Genomic DNA, 20352 nt, shown 5'->3' on the forward strand with positions numbered 1-20352 from the left:
CCTGCTCCCGTTCACTTCCTCCACCCTACTTGCCCTCACCCTCACAGCCTGGTGCCCTCACTGTTGACTGGGCCAGGAGAAGGCTTCGGGGCTTAAAGGGCAGGAGGGTGGAGGACCAGCCAGGGGGTCATTACCAGGTGGGGCGGGGCTGCGGCTACACCTGACTGGCCTCAGACAAAGAGGCTTTGAGTGGTGCTCTGTGGGGACACCTGGGCTGTCCCCCAAGGAAGCCTCAGGGGCTGGGGTGGACCTGCAGGCTGGCTGGGCTCTGTGGGATCCTTGCCCATCCCACCAAAGCTGTGTGGGGCTCAGCCCAGTCAGCCAGCCCCACACAGGGCCCCCAGCTGCGCAGTCCCCTCCCAGAGACCAGGGCAGGGTGGGCTCAGGCTGGCTCACAGCAGACCTGACCAGGAGAAGCAGTCCACCCACTGGCTGTCTGAGGGTGGTCAGGACAGAGTGGCTGACCAACAGGGCCACCAGGGGTCAGTCCCTTCCCCCTTCCTTCCTGCCTTTCCTTCTATTGGGCAGATTTACAGAAAGGAGAGACAAAAAGATTTCCCTTTGCTGGTTCACTCCCCAAGTGACCGCAACACCCAGAGCTGAACCGGTCCGAAGCCAGGAGCCGGGAGCTTATTCTGTATCAACCATGCAAGTGCAGGGTCCTAAGGCTTTGGGCCGTCCTCCACTGCTTTCCCAGGCCACAGGCAGGGAGCTGGGTGGGAAGTGGAGCAGCTAGGATACAAACCATATGGGATCGTGGCAGATGCAAGCTGAGGATTTAGCTGCTAGGCTATTGCACTAGGCCCACATATGGTCCCTCTTAAGGACCGCCCTGGAGCTGCAGCCAGGATGGTGCCCAGGGCTCCTAGCCATCCCCAGTTTGTCCCTCAGCCCACTGTTGTGTCATTCACTCTCCAGTCCTGCCGAGGCCATGTGCTTAACTTGTATTGCAGGGGATTTTTATTAGCTTGATGACCCTCCATGCAGCTGGGCCAGGTCCGTGAGCCTGCATCCATGCTGGAGGTGCAAGAAGCAGAGATTCAATTCTTGTGGTTCTGTCAGGGACCTCAGAGATCCAGGCTCTGGTCTCCAACCCCCAAAGGAATTTGAGAATCTGAGGCTGAGGCATCGATGCAGGTTGGTGGAGGAAGGGGGTGAGATTGCAACACAGGAGGGAGTGTGGACCACCCCAGAGTGAGGACCCCACATGGGCACGAGCCCCCTGTTCAGTGATCTGGAGCCCCGGGGGCTCTGCAAGGGAGACAGGCACTTCCAGGAATTTGGGGGCTGCCCAATTCCCTGATTTTTTTTTTTTTATTGCAAAGTCAGATATACAGAGAGGAGGAGAGACAGAGAGGAAGATTTTCCGTCCAATGATTCACTCCCCAAGTGAGTGCAACTGCCAGTGCTGCACCAATCCGGAGCCAGGAGCCAGGAACTTCTTTCCAGGGTCCCAAAGCTTTGGGCCATCCTCGACTGCTTTCCCAGGCCACAAACAGGGAGCTGGATGGGAAGTGGAGCTGCCGGGATTAGAACTGGCGCCCATGTGGGATCCTGGTGTGTTCAAGGCGAGGACTTTAGCCGCTAGGCCACGCCGCCGGGCCCCCTTTGATTTCTGACTCCTGGTGATTCATTTGGGTACACCCGGAATAGCGGTAGTGGCTGCTGCTGCTGGCTATGGAGCTGTGCTGGCCCCGGCTGCAGCACTGCCTGTGACCACAGGACACCTGCGGAGCTGTGACGCTTACCGGCCCGGTGACTTGCCAGTGCCCTCTGCGCTTTAACACTGACCAGGTGCCATGACCAACCGCAACCTGCCTACTTGCTGCCCGCCTACAGTGTAACAACCACTCGTTGGCTGTACTACAGTCGGGGGGACCGAGAACTGACCCGCTACCTTAGTGCCCGTTCTGGTTCAACAGAACACACCAGGGCTGGGGACACTGACAGCTCCTGGGATGTGCAGCTGCACCGTTGGGATCCGCACCAGCCCTTCCCTGCAACCAGGTGGGTTCCCTGAGGCGGCTTTTCCTGCTGCCAGGGAGTGCAGACTGTCCCTGCAGTGGGCAGTGGGTGACCATGGGCCCCAGCAGCCTCACCCCTTTGTGGCGTAAGTGTGTGTGGGGGGGTACGACATTAAGGCCCTGCTGGAGATGCCCACACCCCCCTCAGAGCACTGGTGCCTACCCAGCCGGCTCTGCCATGTGCAGACCAGGACAGAGCACTGCCGCCAGGGAGCCAGGGGACAAAGAGCCACCGTGGCCCTCCCTGGAGATGGCTCAACCTTCTGAGATGAGGAGTCCCAGGACTTGGGGCGGCATGCCTTGTTCCTCCTGCCCCAGACGTGAGGGTGCTCAGCTGCGGGCACATGAGGCCAGGGTAGCTGAGACTCGGTGCGTGAGACCTGGCACGTGAGCTGTGGTCCCTGCCCCAGTGCACAGGCCAGTTACACTGCCATCTCTCCCCAGAAGCCCCAGGGTTGAGGGCTCCCCGGTTCCCGGAATGGGGTCCCAGGGACCTCAGCCCCTCTGCGTGCCGTCCCTTGCCAGAGGTGATTGAAGACAGGTGGGGTGGGGGAAGTGTGCCAAGTGGCAGCCCCCAACCCCGCACTCCGCCATGCATTTGATGACAACAAATTTCGCGAGAGGAGAGGGAGCCGGATGAGGCAGAGGCCATGGTTCACAAGCCCCTCAGAGGGAGGGAGCCTCCTGGCTCCGGTTTGGACCTGCGCCCAGCCCGGGTCATCACGGCCACGTGGGGGTTTTCAGCCCGGATGGTGGCCGTCCCCGGCGGGGGGCGGGCAGGAAGAGCTTCCAGAATGTTCGCCTTCTATGTTAAGAAACCCTAGACGTCGAGGCCCCTCGCTGCAGGAGGCTGCGGACCCTGCGAACACCGGACACCGGGCGAGACCCCGAGAGCCGATTCCCCGGCGCGCGGACCCGGCGGCCGTGGGACGCTCCCCGCGCCGGACATCCGGCCCCGGCAGGCCCCGCCCCATCAGTGCGGCCCCGCCCCGCCGCGAGGCGTGGCCCCAGCTCCCAGCGCCGATTGGCTGGGCGCGTAGCTCGCCGCGGCTCGGGGAAACCAGGAGCGGCGGGCGCCTCGGCTCTGCTGCGCATGCTCGCTCCGTGACCCCGGCCTGAGGTGACGGCCCGACCCCAGGCGGGCGCCCGTCGTCCAGCACTGAGGCCGAGGGACCGGCCACGGCTCTGGCGCCGCACGGGTGAGGACGGGCCCCTCGGCGTGAGGGGAGGGTCGGCGTCGCGGGGAGTGGACACACCCCCGGCCGGGTGCCCGGGGGCTGCGGGAGGGCGAGCCGCGGCTCCGCGGTCGCCTCTCGGTGCCCGCGCCCTCCTCGCTGCTTCCCCTTGGGTTTTCAGCCCCGGCGTCCCTGCTCCCAGGTGGCGCGCCTTGTCCTGGCCGTGCTGGCCGTCTGGGTGCTGTCCCCTCCTGCTGCCCTCGGAGGGTGCCCAGGGAGGCCGGGGCCTCGGGCTGGAGGGCCGTGCGCAGCAGGTGGCAGCGGTGACCGGGCAGGGCGCGGGCTCTGGGGTCGCTCGCTGTCTGAGCAAAGCGAGCAGCGAGAGGAAGGAGGCGCAGCGGCTGCCATGGCCACGGCGCAGGGTCCAGCGGGCCGGAGGGTGAAGGCCAGCGAGGGGCAGAGGGCAGGCGGGCATCTCTGCCCAGCAGGTGCAGGAGGGTGATTCTGTGCTGCCAACAGGCAGCGCTGCTCCTTGCCGCGGGCCTGCTGCAGAAGAGACGCATCGGAGCTAGGTGTGACGGGGCCTCTGGTGGGGGGCGCCTGGGGGCGCGGGGACACAGCCTGCTCCTTGCCGCGGGCAGCCTGCAGGACCCAGCTGCTGGACCCTGCCCCGTCGTTGCTTCTCTCCACTCCTGCTCCTTTGAAGGACCCCCATGGAGCGGGGGGGCTCCTGGCAGAGCCACAGGCTCCGGGGTTTGGCCCGGGGTCTGCCTGGGCATGAGTGACTGCCCCACGTGCCGATCTTGTGCGATCCTGAGTTGGGGGCTTGTGGCTTCGAGTGTGTGGGTCACCTCGGTCTGATCCACATTGGTGATTCAACCATGGCCGGCTGTGGGCACCACGCTTGGGGGGCAGGTGGACACAGGAGATCTGGCTGGGAATGTGTGTGCAGTTCAGCAGTGCTGCCTCCTGAGGGATGCCGAGTCTGCCTACCAGGGACTGGGATGCCTTCCCACTGCCTCAGTCTCCTGTCCTTCCAACGGCATTTCCACAGCGTCCGGATGATCCTGGAGGGCAGGTGGCCCAAGGTGCGCCCCATGGAGGGGGTGGGGCTGCAGTTCTGTTTCCCTGTGATGGAGTAGACGTCAGGGCTTTGAAGGGCAGTTGCCACTGTTAAATTTGTCAGGTCCGGTGCGGTAGCCTAGTGGATGAAGTTCTTGCCTAGTATGTGCCAGGATCTCATATGGGCACTGGTTTGTGTCTCAGTGGCCCCACTTCCCATCCAGCTCCCTGCCTGTGTCCTGGGAAAATAGTCAAGGACGGCCCAAAGCCTTGGGACCTGCACCCGCGTGGGAGACCTGGCTCCTACTTTTGATTGGCTCTGCTCCAGCCGTTGTGCTCACTTGGGAAGTGAACCATCGGATGGAAGATCTTCCTCTCTGTCTCTTCTCCTCTCTGTATTTCTGCCTTTCCGATAAAAATAAAATAAGTCTTAAAAAAAGTGGGTTATGCTTATTTCCTTTGCGATAAAATAACCAGTTGACTGGATCAATTTTAAAACAACTGACTTTGTATTTGAATATTTTTAGCTTTATGGAGAAAAACCAGGGTCCCGTCATTGACACTCAAGCCTGGGTCCTGGCACTGGTGGCCTGCGCGACCGTGTTCTGCCTGCTGCTGGCCAAGGCCCCGGCCGTGCTGGAGGGACTTTGCTTGGTTTCCTCCGGAGGCTCCCCGGGCAGGGCTGGCTGTGGGGTCCCGCGGAGGGGAGGGGCACCCTGCTCTGATGTGCCTCTTCATGGATGACCTGGCCTTGGTCACCTGCTTGAGGTGGCGTCTGGCCGCTGCGTCCGCTGCCCAGGCCGCTGTGCCTGTTCCCCTCCTGGCTCGTTTCCTGGTGGGTTGTTGTCCTGCCGGGCCCTGGGGAGAGTGTTCCTGGGAACTGACATGTCTTCCAAGGCAGGGGAGGGTGTGGAGCCGCCCAGTGCCCTGGCCGCTCTCTGAAGACCCCAGAGGGGCATCTCAGGTCGAGAACCCGCAGGTGGCTAGGCAGGGGAGGGGGGTGTGTCTTCTGCAGCGCCATCCCCCTGCAGGTTTGTGGGTCACACTTTCTCCACCAGCTCCTGGGCGTCTTCCTAGTTGCTGGATCAGCCTTTATTTGTTCCTTTGACGCCAACTAGCACAGGGAGGGAGGGGCCCTCTCCCCGAGAAATGGACTAATAAAACATTACCTTGTGAGCGACCATATCAGCTTCATTTTTAAAAAATGTCTTTATTTGGAAGGTAGAATGACAGGCAGGGAGAGGCGTGGGTGGGGGAAGGACCTTCCATCTGTGGGTTCACTCCCCAAGTGGCTGCAACAGCTGGTGCTGGGCCAGGCTGAAGGCGGCAGCGGGTACTCAGTCCAGGGCAGCCAGGGCCCAACATCTGCTGCCCTGCTAAGCACGTGAGCAGGGACTGGATGGGAAGTGGAGCAGCTGAGCCACAAACCAGCGCCCTTAGGGGATCTGGGTGCTTGCAAGGCGAAGATTTGGCCATTGAGCTATTCTGCTGGATACACTAATGCTTTATTTATTTATTGTAAATAAAACATAAACATTTAAAATTTTTAAATTTTATTTTCTCTCTGAGAAAGGACAGTCAGCCTGAACGATGGCTGATGGGGCCTACACAATGGCTCAACTGGCTGACCATGTGTCCTGTGGCACCAGAGTCCCTTGGAGGCACCGGTTCCTGTCCTGGTGGCCCTGCTTCCCATCCAGCTCCCTGCCTGTGGCCTGGGAAAGCAGCAGACGGCCCAAAGCCTTGGGACCCTGCACCCACGTGGGAGACCCGGAAGAGGCTCCAGACTCCTGGCTTCAGATCGACTCAACTCTGACCATTACTGCTGTTTGGGGAGTGAACCAGCGGATGGAAGATCTTCCTCCTCTCCGTGTATCTGATTTTCAAAAAAACCCCCACCTGTTTCTGAGGAATAACACCGCCATCTGGTGGCGCCCAGGAGCACTGCAGCGTCACTGTGAACTGTGGTCAGCACCTGGGCGAGGTGATGCCTTTCACGTGGGCCTCTCCTTGCTGACACCCTGGGAGGGGAAGGACATGGGGAAACACAGCGGTGGAAAAGGCGTGCTCACTGCTTGCTGTGAGGTGACACATGTGACTCACTCTACCCAGTTCACAACCAGACTCAGTTTGCCCCTCGGTGCCCCCTGGCCCCAGTGGGTCCTTGAAGCCATCCGCCATGCAGGACCCTGCTTCCCGGGGCTCCAGGAGGGTGCTTCAGTTTTTGAAGTGTGGTTTAGCTGATGCCCCACAGGAGGAGCACAGTGTCCCAGCTGGCGTGGGCGCAGGGCCTGCCCTCCTTGGGGCCTAGTTCCTGGGTGTGACCCATCAATCAGTGCTGGCAGTTCAAGCCATTTCCATGTCATTAAGCACCTGCTGTTAAGTCCCCATTGTGCAGAGCTGCCAATGTTGCAGGCCAGCGCTGACCAGGAGAATGCATTAGGGTCTTCCCAAAGCTCATGGAACATTTTTCCTTGAGAGAGTTCTGTTTTGTTTATTGGACAGGTAAAGTTGCAGAGAGATCTTCCATCCATTGGTTCACTCCCCAGATGGTTGCAGTGGCTGGACTAGGCCAGGCCTGAAGCTAGGAACTCCACCTGGGGGTCCTGAGAAGGTGCAGGGAGAGCCTGAGCAGGAGGCTGGGCCCCAGCTGGGAGCAGGTGCTCGGCTGTGGGCCTCCCACAGCGCCTACCCCCTCCTCTTTTTTTTTTTTTTAGTTCAATTGAAAATAAAGATCCCAAGGAAGCGTTAGCCAGAATCTTCCACCCACTGGCTCTAGTCCACACTGACGCCTGGTCCAGGACTCCCACGTGGGGCAGGGGCCGAGCGCTTGCGTCATCTCCCACTGCCCGGTCAGGTGCGTCAGCAGGGATCTGGACAGCAGGCGAGGCGGCTTGACCGGGCCCCGCACACCTATGCATGGTGCAGCTTGCAGCTGACCCTGTTGCAACCCACAGTGTCCTGCCAGGTTTTTGTCGTTGTTGTTGTTTAAAGGTTTATTTATTTTTTTTATTGGAAAGTCAGATATACAGAGCAGAATAGGCGAGACAGAGAGGAAGATCTTCCATCCGATGGTTCACTTCCCAAGTGACCACAACGGCTGGAGCAGAGCCAATCAGAAGCAGGAGCCAGGAGCTTCTTCCAGGTCTCCCACGTGGGTGCAGGGTCCCGAGGCTTTGGGCCGTCCTCTGCTGCTTTCCCAGGCCACAAGCAGGAAGCTGGATGGGAAGCAGGGCTGCTGGGATTAGAACCAGCACCCATATGGGATCCCGGGTATGCAAGGTGAGGTCTTTAACCACTATGCTATTATGCCGGGCCCGCCAGATTTTTTTCTTGACAGATAACTTTCCAAACATAGGATTCTCTTCTCTGTGTGACATGTCCATGTATTGAATGGCCACAGGTGTAGCCTGCAGTCCAGGATGTGGCTGGATCTTTGCATGCCCGGGAAGGGGCGATGAGCCCTGGCTGTCTGGGACGCCAGCTTCTATGATGTGGGTGAGGTGCATGGGTCACCCCCTCAGCTGCTCTGTGGCTCTGTCTGACTCCCTGGCCTCAGCCACAGCCACAACAAGTGCTGGGAGACACCAGCGTGGAACGTGCTAGAAGCATTTTGTGGGTGCTTGGCATGTCCCAGTGAGATGGTGGGACTCTCCCTGGCTGCCGTGTGTGGGTCACCTCGCAGTCCCCAGGAGGGCGTGCACTGACTGACTGCTGCCTCTCCCTCAGGCTGGCCCACGGACTCAGCAGTTTCCTGGCTGGAGAGGACAAGGAGCAGCCCGCCCGCCAGGGGCCCGAGGGACGGGTGCTCGGAGCCGGCATGCCCCTCCCCGAGGCCTGCGAGCAGGAGGCTGCGGCCGTGACTGCTGGCCGGGAGCTGTCCACAAGGCCGGGCACGGACATGGTCTCTGCTGGCCCTCGGAAGCCCCGGAAGTTCTCCAAACTGGTCCTGCTGACGGCCTCCAAGGACAGTGCCAAAGTGGCAGGGGCCAAGCGCCGAGGCGTGCACTGCATCATGTCGCTGGGGGTGCCAGGCTCAGCCACCCTGGCCAAAGCTCTCCTCATGACCCACCCCGAGGCCCAGCGTGCCCTCGAGGGGCCCCCCGAGGAGCCCGAGCAGAAACGCTGCAAGCCTGCTCTGGGTGAGGCTCCTGTGAGGCCGCCTGTCTGCTGCTCCCGGCCTGTCCTCGCTCCTGCACTTCCCGTGACCAGCGTGGGAGGCAGGGGCACAGGGTCCAGGCTGGGCGTCCCCCGGAGTGAATGTGACCCTGACTGGCCTGTCTCAGCCCCAGCTGCCTCGCTCCTTGCAGGGGTCTTTGGGGGGCTGGAAGAGAGGGCCCGGACCACCCAGACATTGTCTGCTGGGGGCTCTGCTGGGCAAACCTCTGTCCTGCCCCATCTCTAGGCTCCTTCCCAAGTGTTTTAAGAGGGTATGTGGCCAGAATAGAAAGCCCCCTCCCCCACTGCTGCCAGTCACAGAGGAGAACTGTGGGTGCCCTGCCCTGGGCCTCAGGGAGCTGCAGGACAATCCCCCAGCATGCTGGCCCCTCCCCACCGCTGCTGCCCGAGCCTTGGCACGCTGGTGCCCTGCAGCTGTTGGCCCAGGGAAGGCTGGGAGCAGCCAGGCAGGTTCACGGCCCTGCTGCCCTACCCTCGCCACCAGCCTTTGCCCCACATCGGGCCACCTTGTCCTTATGGTTCCTAAGCCACCCTGGCAGACAGTGCAGCCAGCTGGGGCGAGCAGGGACTGCCTTTTCTGTACCCCACTCAGGCTTGTCCATGGTTCTCGGGACTCCCAAGGGTAGTGAGACAGGGTCAGTTGGGGGACAAGCTGGAAGGAGCTGGCTGGGGTCCTCGAGGCTCCGGGGAACAGAGCAGGCTGGGGCAGCGGGGGCTAGAGGAGGTACTTGCAGAGGCCTAGGTTCTGGGGGTTGGGCAAAGACCATGGCAGTTGCTGTGGCCCCTGGTGTCCAAAGGCTGTGAGGACCCCTGGAATGGCAAGTTCCCTGACACCTGCGCCTGGGTCAGGTGTGGCCAGCCCTGGCGTGCCATAGGCTGCGGGGCCCCGAGGTGACCCCAGGCCCCACAAGGCTTGGCACAGGTGTTGGCACCTGCGTGTACCCTTCAGGTAGGAAGTTCTAGGGGGGCTGGGTGGCTAGAGGGGTCCAGTGGGAGAACGGAGATGATGTTGCTTGCCCCGCACTGCCCTGAGCTTGTGGCGCCAGAAAGAGCTGTGCGTTTAGATGAGGTGGGCCCGTGGCTCCCTCCAGGTGGTTGGACAGGCAGATCCCCCACAGAGGTGAGGGCTTGGGGGTGAGTGGTCAGGTGAGAGGCCATGGTAGCCCCAAGACTGCCCCTGGGACCCCCAGCCAAGGATGCCTCAGGATATCGAAACAGGGGAGACCCCAGGCCTGGAAAGGAAGTGCCAGGGATGTCAGTGGGGAGCCCCACTCCCCAGCCGCTGCTGTTTGAAGCTCCCACCTGGCTCCTGTCCGTGGGACCTCAGGGAAGCAGAGCCTGGGGCAGCCCGTTCCCCACCCCAAGGCCACCGGTGGTCCTGTAGTGAGGAGGGTCAGGCTGCTCTTGGGACCCTCAGGGCAACGGCTCAAAGCCCCCGGCTCCGGGATGAAGAGCATGCAGGCTCTGGCCAGCCAGTCAGCTGCCCACCTGTCCCCCAGCCCCAGACTGGGGGTTCCTGGAAGCGACGTGCTCAGGGGCCCCCTACATTTCCTGTGACTCCAGACTGACTCAGCCTCTTCTCTTCCAGACGCAGATGCCCAGGAAGCTGTCCAGCTCTCTCTGGACCCTCCCACGGGGGATGGGGAGGGGGCCACGCCGCACCCCGCTGCCCGGGACCTGGACCCAGTGCCTGAGCAGGAGGCGGCCGCGTGCCCCTGAACCCCTGAGCCCCTGAGCCCCTGAGCACTCACCCACAGCACAGCCTTTGCTTTCAGTGTCCTGTCATTTCTTTGTTTAGATGCAGCCCATTACTTTTGTAAGCAGAAAGTCTCAGAGAATAAAGGAACTGTGCGAGATGGCATCCTGGTGGTTTTAAACACTCAGGACGTGCGGTCGCCTGAGCCCTCACCCAGCCTTTACCAGCCCACCCGGCCCCGCTGGCCAGGCAGTCTGCCCCACGCACCCGCCCTCCCCTGTAGGGGCCTGACCCCACGGTGCCGCACTCGGCTCAAAGATTGTGCTGGCCAAGAAGAGGGCCTGTGAGTGGGTGGGCTGCAGAGGGTCCTGACAAGGGCCTGCCTGCAGGAGCTGGAATTAGAACTGGTGCCCAGGGCCCGGCACAATAGTGCAGTGGTTAAAGTCCTCTCCTTGCACGTGCTGGGATCCCATGAGGATACCGGTTCTATCCCAGCTGCCTCACTTCTCATCCAGCTCCCTGCCTGTGGCCTGGGAAAGCAGCAGAGGACGGCCCAAAGCCTCGGGACCTGCACCCGCGTGGGAGACCCAGGAGAGGCTCCTGGCTTCGGATGGGCTCAGCTCTGGCCGTTGGGGCCACTTGGGGAGTGAACCATCGGATGGAGGATCTTCCTCTCTGTCTCTCCTCTCTGTAAATCTGCCTTTCCAATATAAATAAATAAATAAATAAAAAACAACTGGCACCCATATGGATCTCAGTGCATGCAAGGTAAGGACTTTGGCTGCTAGGCCACCACGCCAGACCAGACCCACACCATTTCTTTCCTTTTTTTTTAAGATTGATTTATTTATTGGAAAGTCAGATATACCGAGAGGAGGAGAGACAGGAAGATCTTCCATCCCCAAGTGAGCGCAACGGCTGATGCTGTGCCGATCCGAAGCCAGGACCCAGGAAGTTCTTCCAGGTCTCCCACACGGGTGCAGGGTCCCAAGGCAAGGACTTCAGCTGCTAAGCCACCGTGCTGGGCCCACACCATTTATTTTCAAAAGGCAGAAAGTTAACAGGTGTTGAGGGAAAGCTTCCCTGTGCTGTCTCTTCCCCACTCCCCCAATGCCCGGGGAAGCAGAGGGCAGGGGACTCAAGCCAGGGCCCCAACGCGAGGGGCAGGACCCCAACCCTGGGGCCGAGCAGGTGCTCCGCGGGGGGGGGGGCGGAGCTGGTCCTGGCTGCGCGTCAAGCCCCGCCCCGCGGCCCGGCGCCCCGCCCCCTCCAACTGCGCCCAATCCCCGCGCTGCGCCCGCCCTCTGCGCCCGCCCCGGCCCCGCCCCCGAGAGCCGATTGGCCGAGGTGCCCGGACCGCCGCAGGGATGACCCGGCGTGGGGGCTCGGGCCGGGAATGGCCGCGCTGCGCATGCCCGGGGCGCGGGGCCCGAGGGGCCGGGGCGGGCGACGCCTGCCGAGCAGTGACCGGCCGTGCTGCCCGACCGGGGGCCCTGCTGCCCGACGGGGAGGCCGTGCTGCCGGCGCCGAGCGGTGAGCACGGGCCCCGGCGGCGGGGTGTGGGGTGCCGAGGGCCCGGGCGGAGGGCAGGGGAGGCCGCGCCCGGCATGCCGAGGTCCGTGCGCCCGGGAGACCCCGCTCTCCGCTCGGCGTCCGCTTCAAACTTTGCCGGGTGGGCCCGCGGCGGTGACGCAGCCGGGCTGCAGGGAAAGGCCGCGTTTGCGTCGGTGTGTGGCCTCCGCTGGGCGTGCGTGGCGGCCGGAGGGCCGGGGTAAGGGGGCCGGGTAAGGGGCCGGAGGACCGTGGTAAAGGGGCCGGGGCGGCTGGCCCGTGATAAAGGGGCCGGGGGCCGGAGGGCCGGGTAAGGGGGCCGGGGTAAGGGGGCCGGAGGGCCGGGTAAGGGGGCCGGGGTAAGGGGCAGGGGCGGCAGGCCCGGGGCCGGCGCGCCGAGTTGCGCTCTGCTTGGGCCGCTCCTGTGCAGCCGCGGCGAGGCCCCTGGCGCGTGGCGGGGCCGTGGTCAGCCGGGAGGCCCTCGGGGCCGGTGCGTGAGGAAGGGGACAGGAGGGTGTGCGGTCGAGGCAGAAGGAGCCCGGAGGCCGCATTTCGGGCGCGAGGGGAGGCCTGGGCGACGGGCTGGCTCGCTTTCTCAGTCGTCTCGGCGTGGGGAGAGTCTGCGTTCGGCCCCAGGTGTTGGCCATCTCGCCGCGGGCCCGGTGTTGAGGCCTGGCCTGAAAGCTCCTGCCTGCGCGCACTCCCTGGGGGATGCAGCCCGGGCTTCCCCCGCCCTTGCTGATCTGGGGGGCTGTCAGGCCTGGGGAGAGAGCCCCTTGTTCTGGAGTGATTGCCAGTCCCCATGGTTCACCGCTGGTGAGGGCAGCGCAGTCCCGCCCAGCAGGCCAGCGCCAAGGCCCGGTGTCCAGGGCCGAGCTGGTTCGGCCTGTCCGCCCTGGCTGCTCAGAGGGGCCCCTGGCTGGGAGGCCCTTGCCAGCCAAGGTTGGCACCCCGGCGTGTGCATGAGGTCCCTGGCGGCAAGTTGCTGAGGGGCGGGAGCCAGGATGGGAGAGTGACCCCTACCTTTGCTTCTCCCTGCATCTGCCCTAGGGCTCAGCAGCGCCTCCCGTCGGCCACGCCGCAGCTGCACGCCCTTGGAAGGTGCTACTTTTTTCTCCCTTTCAAAGACTTTTTTATTTGAAAGGCAGATTTTACAGAGAACAGGAAAGGCAGAAACAGAAGCCTTCCACCCGCAGGTTCACTCCCCAAATGGCCACAGCGATCGGAGCTGAGCTGACCCAAGGCCAGGAGCTCCTCCGGGTCTCCCACGTGGGTGCAGGGTCCCAAGGCTTTGGGCCGTCCTCTGCTGCTTTCCCAGGCCACAGGCAGGGAGCTGGACGGGAAGTGGAGCAGCCGGGATTAGAACTGGCGCCGTGTGGGATGCTGGTGTCTGGAGGTGGAGGGCTGGCCTGTTGAGCCATGCTGCTAGCTGGCACTCGCTTTACAGGCAGTGCACATTGTTGACCTGACTGCTTATTTGAAAGGCGGAGGGTTACAGCGACGGGGAAGGCGAGGTGGCCGTTGTTCACCCACTGGTTCACTCCCCGGCTGACCACAACTGTCCGAGCTGGGCCAGGCCTGAGCCTGGAATTTTCGGGCCTCCCACGTGTCACGTGCCCCACGTTGTGGGTGTGTCAGCAGGGAGCCAGCTGGCAGGGAAAGCCAGCCTGGCAGGGCCTTAGCCAGTCGTGTTACAGTGTCTGTATTTGCTGTGTAGTTACAGAAGTTGCTGCTTGGAGCCTAATGTTGACAATGACCAGAAGGACAGCACAAAATGTATTGCAAAATCAGATAGGTCTCTCATGCAGTGCCTTACACTGCTGGGGCAGCCACAGCCAGGAGCCCAGGACTGGGTCCCGGGGCGACGCAGGAGCCACCCCACTGCCTGCGAGGGTGTGCCTTGGTCACGATAGGACAGGCAGCTCATGAGACACTCCAAAGAGGGTTTAGAGTGGAGTCAGGCTCCACGATGCGCCCGTGTCCCAGGAAAGGGTTTTACTGTCTGTAACTGGAACTGTATCTCAGCACCCTCCGGTTCATGGAGCCGTGAAAGCAGCCGAGCCCGGTGCGAGGCGAGGACGGGCAGTGTGGGAGGGCGTGTCGTGCCCGGGGCCGGCGTCCTGGACGAGTGTTGAGTGCACTGCCCCTGCAGGGGCCGGCCTGCCGTGACGGAGAGCTGTGGCAGCCAGCGCGCAGAGGCTGCAGGGGCCGGCCTGCTGTGACGGAGAGCTGTGGCAGCCAGCGAGCAGAGGCTGCAGGGGCCGGCCGTGCCGAGGTTTCGGTGAGGACCTTCGTGCCCTGCAGTCTGTCATGAGAACTGCGCCTTGCAGGCCCCATAAGCCCTGTCTGCGAATGAAAAACAGATGTCCCAGCCACTAGCTCATTCCCCACCGGGCCCAAGCCAGGAGCCGGGAGCCTCCTCCGGGCCCTCCCTGTGGTGCAGGACCCCAGCACAGGGACCCTGTTTTTCCCAGGCGACATTCCTGCATGATGCCAGCGGTGAGTCGCCTTACCTGCTATGCACATTTTTTAAAATAAGCAATCTTTTTTAAAGATTTATTTATTTTTATTGGAAAGTCAGATATACAGAGAGGAGGAGAGACAGAGAGGAAGATCTTCCATCCGATGATTCACTCCCCAAGTGACCACAACGGCCGGTGCTGCGCTGATCTGAAGCCAGGAGCCAGGAACTTTCTCCAGGTCTCCCACGCGGGTGCAGGGTCCCAAGGCTTTGGCTTTCCCAGGCCACAAGCAGGGAGCTGGATAGGAGCAGGCCTGCCGGGACTAGAACCGGCGCCCATATGGGAACCTGGTGCGTTCAAGGCAAGGACTTTAGCTGCTAGGCCACCACACCACACTGGGCCCAAAATAAGCAAATTGTTTAAAAAATTGTGATGTGCTGCTTGTACTGTGGAGTAGGTAGTGCCTAAGGACCAGCTTAAGTTCCAGCTGCCAGTCACAGCTGTGAGTAGAGACGGCACAGTCGCTGAACACTCCCCCAGAGCGGGGACAGTCGGGATTTAGTTCCTGGAGTGCCACCAGTCAGGAAGGGTCACAGTCACTAATGCTGTGTCGTGTGAGCTCTGAAAGGACACAGTTACTCCAGATGACGGTCAGCGCGCACGGCTCCCGTGTCCGCTAAGCCGTGGCCATCGGCGCGCACGGCTCCCGTGTCCGCTAAGCCGTGGCCGTCGGCGCGCACGGCTCCCGTGTCCGCTAAGCCGTGGCACTGTGTAGGCTTCCTCTGCAATAGGTTAGCGCAGTCTGTAACAGCAGCCTTGTTAGTGGGGAGTCTGAAGCCTCTCTCTCTCTTTCCCTCCCTCTTTCTCAAGTTTATTTACTTGAATAGGCACAGTGACTGAGACCGGGAGAACCAGAGAGCATCCTCTCAGAGACTGACTCTCCGGTTCCTGCAGGTGGCGTGGGCCAGGCGGCCAACAGGGGCCCCAGTCTGGACCCTCTGCTGCCTCCAGGCACTTGCAGGGAACAGAGAGGAGCATCTTGCAGACAGTGGCTTCAGCAGCTGAGCCACAATAGCCACTCTGATTCCATCTTTAAAAAAAAAATTATTAGGGCCCAGCAGCGTGGCCTACAGGCTAAAGTCCTCGCCTTGAATGCATCGGGATCCCATATGGACGCCGGTTCTAATCCCAGAAGCTTCACTTCCCATCCAGCTCCCTATTGTGCCCGGGGAAAGCAGTCAAGGACGGCCCAAAGCCTTGGGACCCTGCACCCGCGTGGGAGACCCGGGAGAAGCTCCTGGTTCCGGACTTCGGATCGGCATAGCATCGGCCATTGCGCTCACTTGGGGAGTGAATCATCGGATGGAAGATCTTCCTCTCTGTCTCTCCTCCTCTCCGTATATCTGACTTTCCAATAAATAAATAAATCTTATTATTTTTTTTAATTGGAAAGTCAAATTTACAGAGAGAAGGAGAGACAGAGAGGAAGATCTTTCGTCCGATGAAAGATTTGACTTTCCAATAAATTTGACTTTCCAATTAAAAAAAATAATAAGATTTATTTATTTATTGGAAAGTCAGATATACGGAGAGGAGGAGAGACAGAGAGGAAGATCTTCCATCCGATGATTCACTCCCCAAGTGAATGCAACGGGCCAATACTATGCCGATCCGAAGCCAGGAGCCTCTTCGGGGTCTCCCACGTGGGTGCAGGGTCCCAAAGCTTTGGGCCGTCCTCGACTGCCTTCCCGGGCCACAGGCAGAGAGCTGGAAGGGAAGCGGGGCTGCCGGGATTAGAGCCGGCACCCATATGGGATCCTGGGCGTGCAAGGCGAGGACCCCAACCACTTGCGCCACCGCGCCGGGCCCAATAAATCTTTAAAAAAAAAATTCTTGGGCCCGGCGCGGTGGCGCAAGTGGTTAAAGGTCCTCACCTTGCCGCCCGGGATCCCATATGGGCGCCGGTTCTAATCCCGGCAGCCCCGCTTCCCTTCCAGCTCCCTGCCTGTGGCCTGGGAAAGCAGCAGAGGACGGCCCAAAGCTTTGGGAACCTGCACCCGCGTGGGAGACCCGGAAGAGGCTCCTGGCTTCGGATCGGCATAGTATCGGCCCGTTGCGCTCACTTGGGGAGTGAATCATCGGACGGAAGATCTTCCTCTCTGTCTCTCCTCTCTGTATATCTGCCTTTCCAATGAAAAAATAATAATAAAAATAAATCTTTAAAAAAAAAAAAAAAAAAAAAAAAAAAAAAAATTCTTTTCACCCAGCCATTTCACAGTCCCCACCAGCACACACAGGCCTGGTGACCAGGTGTGGACCAGGCCAGGCTGGGCTGAAGACCCACGAGCACGAGTGAGAAATGGACTCTTAGCAGGCAGCCCATATTGGATCCAACCTCAGGTACAGCACATGGATGTGTGTCCTGGCCTCAGAGCACGCGGTGTGTGCTTTAAAAAAAAAAGATTTATTTTTATTGGAAAGTCAAATTTACAGAGAGGAGGAGAGACAGAGAGGAAGATCCTCCGTCCGATGATTCACTCCCCAAGCGGCCACAATGGCTGGAGCTACACCGATCCAAAGCCAGGAGCCAGGAACTTCTTCCGGGTCTCCCACGTGGGTGCAGGTTCCCAAAGCTTTGGGCCGTCCTCGACTGCTCTCCCAGGCCACAGGCAGGGAGCTGGAAGGGAAGTGGGGCAGCTGGGATTAGAACCGGTGTCTATATGGGACCCCAGCATGTTCAAGGTGAGAATTTAGCCATTGAAACATTGTGCTGGGCACGTTGGTAAGAGAAACTTGATTCACTGAGTTCAAGAATTGTTAAATACAAAGAGAGAGCTGAGATTGTTGAGTCTGTTCCTGCACTCCAAAGTGGCCTGGTCAGGGTGGGGCCAGGAGCCTTGGACCTAAGGAGGGCTCCCTGGAGGTGTTGGGGTCAAGCACATGGGCCGTAAGCAAGGAGCTGGAGTGGAAGTGGAGCAGCCAGGACTTGAACTGACACAGGTGGCAGTTTAACATGCTGTGCCACTGTGCTAGCCTGTACTCATTATGTCTAAAAAAGGTTGCTGAGGGTCACCTCTGTGGCTCAGTTGGCTAATCCTCTGTCTGCAAGCACTAGCATCCCATATGTGTGTGGGTTCTATGTCCTGGCAGCTCCACTTCCCATCCAGCTCCCTGCCTGGGGGGAAAGCAGTGGAGGACGGCCCAGGGCCTTGGCACTCTGCACCCGCGTGGGAGCCCTCCTGGCTCCTGGCTTTGGATCAGCTCAGCTCCAGCTGTTGCAGCCAGTTGGGGAGTGAATTAGCAAATGAAAGATCCTTCTGACTACTTTTCTCTACAAATCAACCTTTCCAATAAAAATAAACAAGTTTTTTTTTTAAGAAAAATTGGTTGAATTTTAATAGTAATTTACCTGTGAATTAATACTTTGTAAAATGAGAACATTAGAACTTTTAAATTTTTAGTAAAAGGATTATATATTTGAAAGAGTGCCAGAGAGAAAGGGAGAGCTGACTGGCACACCCACTAGACCACAGGCCTCCCCGAGCCTGCCCGGCCAGCGGCCCACAGCCGGTCTCCCGCTGAATGTGTCACGGCGCGGTGTCGCCACCTTGTGGCCATGTGCGGCGTTGCTGCGGCGGACTTCCCGAGGCTGGAGCTGCTGCATGTGCCGGGCCCACGTGGGTTGCCAGCACTGCAGGCAGCAGCTTTACCTACACACCACAATGCGGGACCGTTTCTTTTATTTTTTAAAGATTTATTTATCTTTATTGGAAAGGCAGATATACAGAGAGGAGGAGAGACAGAGAGGAAGACCTTCTGTCCACTGATTCACTCCCCAAGAGGCCGCAACGGCTGAAGCTGAGCTGATCTGAAGCCAGGAACTCTTCCAGGTCTCCCACGCGGGTGCAGGGTCCCAAGGCTTTGGGCCATCCTCGACTGCTTTCCCAGGTCACAGCAGGGAGCTGAATGGGAAGCGGGTCTGCCAGGATTAGAACTGGTGCCCATATGGGATCCTGGTGTGTACAAGGTGAGGACTTTAACTGCTACACCATCGCGCTGGGCCCACAGACAGCGTTTAATTCTCAGGATACAGGTAGGCAAGTGCCCCAGTGGAGACCATGAAGAGCAGGGGCCAGCAGCCGGGGCCTGTGGGCAGGGGCGTGTGGGCATGAGGCTGCAGCCGGGGCCTGTGGGCAGGGGCGTGTGGGCATGAGGCTGCAGCCGGGGCCTGTGGGCAGGGGCGTGTGGGCATGAGGCTGCAGCCGGGGCCTGTGGGCATGAGGCTGCAGCCGGGGCCTGTGGGCAGGGGCGTGTGGGCATGAGGCTGCAGCCGGGGCCTGTGGGCATGAGGCTGCAGCCGGGGCCTGTGGGCAGGGGCGTGTGGGCATGAGGCTGCAGCCGGGGCCTGTGGGCAGGGGCGTGTGGTGAGGCCTGGGCCGAGGTCCTACAGCACAGCTGTGGTTCCACTGGACAGTGGGGGGGGCAACGAGGTGTGGATTGGCTGGCAGGCAGCTGGGTTCCTGGGAGAGCTCGCTCACTGGTGGTACGTGGCTCATCACAGGAGCTTCTTCCAGTGCGATGAGATTTTTTTTAAAGATTTGAAAGAGTGACAGCTGGAGAGACGTCTTCTGTCTGTTGGCTTGTTCCCCAAATGCTCGGAACAGCCAGCACTGGGCCAGGCTGTGGCCTGGTCTCTCACAAGGCCGTCAAGGACTCATTACCTTGGCCTCCACTGCTCTTCCAGCGGCGGCAGCAGCGGGCTCCTGCTGGGCATGGGATTGTCCCAGAGCTGCCGAGAGAGGCCTCACCTCCACGGCACGGCCTGCGTTCAGCCACTTTCCAGTGTGTAACGTCCTGCAACAAACACCAACTCCCCTCCCACCCCAAGCCCCAGCTCCTGCCGCTCTGCCCCTGCCCCTCACTGGGCTGCAGGCCTGTGCCCGAGATGCCCACGGGCTGCCCGCATATGCCGCTGGCACACTGCTCTGCTGCCCGGCTCTCCGTCAGTATCTGTCAATCTCCAAAACTCCAAAGCCCCGAGTCACCTGCCAGGTTGTCTGCCACGTTCTGTTGGCTAACGTTTGACCTGATTTCATCGGCTCAGGATGGTTTGCCACGGTCAGAGCTGTGTGTGGGTATCTTATGTGCCCACCTGGAGAGGGAGGGGTACTGGCTAGAAGGTGGGAGATGATCTCTGTGGATCTGGCGCTGTAGCATTTCAGATTAACCTTCTGCCTGCTGTGTTGGCATCCCATATGGGCACTAGTTCAAGTTCCAACTACTTGGTTTCCTATTGGCTCCTTGCTATGGCTTGGGACCCTGCACCCACATGGGAGACATGGAAGATTCTCCCTCTCCCTGAACTCTACCTCTCAAAAATAAAGGTGACCCCTGCCTGTGGGGGTGCCCTGGCCGATGAGGAAAGTGGGGGCTCCTGTCCAGCAAGCCGTGGGGCGAGTCTAGCTTCGAGCTGGTGGAGGTTCCCCTTGCACAGCTGGGGGATTTGTAGCTGTTACACATTCTGCCACTAGGAGGCTCCTCGAGGTGAGGGCTGGGGTGCTGGGCAGGACCCCCCTTTTGGACACAGACCCTCCTGGGGAGGCTCGACAGTGCGCACGGCCCCCGACCTTTGCGTGCACCTCGGTGGGAGGGCTGGCTGTATTGCCCTGTGGACAGTCGCTGCTGGCCTGGGGCAGCGCAAAGACCTGGTGGGAAGGGACTTCTCGGAGGCGCCTTCACCAGGTGGGTGGTGGGTAATACTGGGCACCATAGGGGCGGGGCTTCCTCTCAAACCCAGGGTGGGCATGGGTAAGGGTGAATGTGGGTCCCAGACCACAGAACCTGGGTCGGGGTTGACAGGCCAACAGTGAGGAAGCTGCCCGCGCCATAGTCGGCAGCTCTACCCACACTACAAAGGGACGGGGCGGTAGGTAGTAGCTGTGGCCCCCACACTGCACAGCCAGGGCCCCCCACCAGCTGGAGCTTCCCGATGGGCGAGGACTGGACGTGAGTCAGGAAGCCCTTCACCCCAAGGCTGAGTCCTGGTGCTGCAGTCTGCAGTGGTCCCATACTGCTTAAGACAGATGACATGCAGGGCAGAGAAGGTACAGCCAGCCTGTGGCATCTACACCACAGCTTCCTGCCTCGAGAACTCTGCCCGTTTGGCAGACAGCAGCACCAGGCAGGCCCTCTCCAGCTGCTGA

At 60.7% G+C, this 20352-nt stretch overlaps 1 protein-coding gene across 1 annotated transcript; it reads left to right on the forward strand.

Annotated features, from left to right (window-relative positions):
- The first annotated feature begins 3099 nt into the window (after positions 1-3099).
- Positions 3100-10301, forward strand: LOC121167919 (FLYWCH family member 2-like). Its single transcript, XM_040997642.1, has 3 exons — positions 3100-3223; positions 7991-8403; positions 10029-10301. The coding sequence occupies exons 2-3, from the start codon at positions 8082-8084 to the stop codon at positions 10157-10159; spliced, it is 453 nt and encodes a 150-aa protein (XP_040853576.1). The 5' UTR covers positions 3100-3223; positions 7991-8081; the 3' UTR covers positions 10160-10301.
- Positions 10302-20352: the final 10051 nt, after the last annotated feature.

The sequence above is a fragment of the Ochotona curzoniae genome, unplaced genomic scaffold (assembly GCF_017591425.1).
Source record: "Ochotona curzoniae isolate NIBS_2020 unplaced genomic scaffold, NIBS_Ocur_1.0 patch433, whole genome shotgun sequence".
NCBI classification, from domain to species: domain Eukaryota; kingdom Metazoa; phylum Chordata; class Mammalia; order Lagomorpha; family Ochotonidae; genus Ochotona; species Ochotona curzoniae.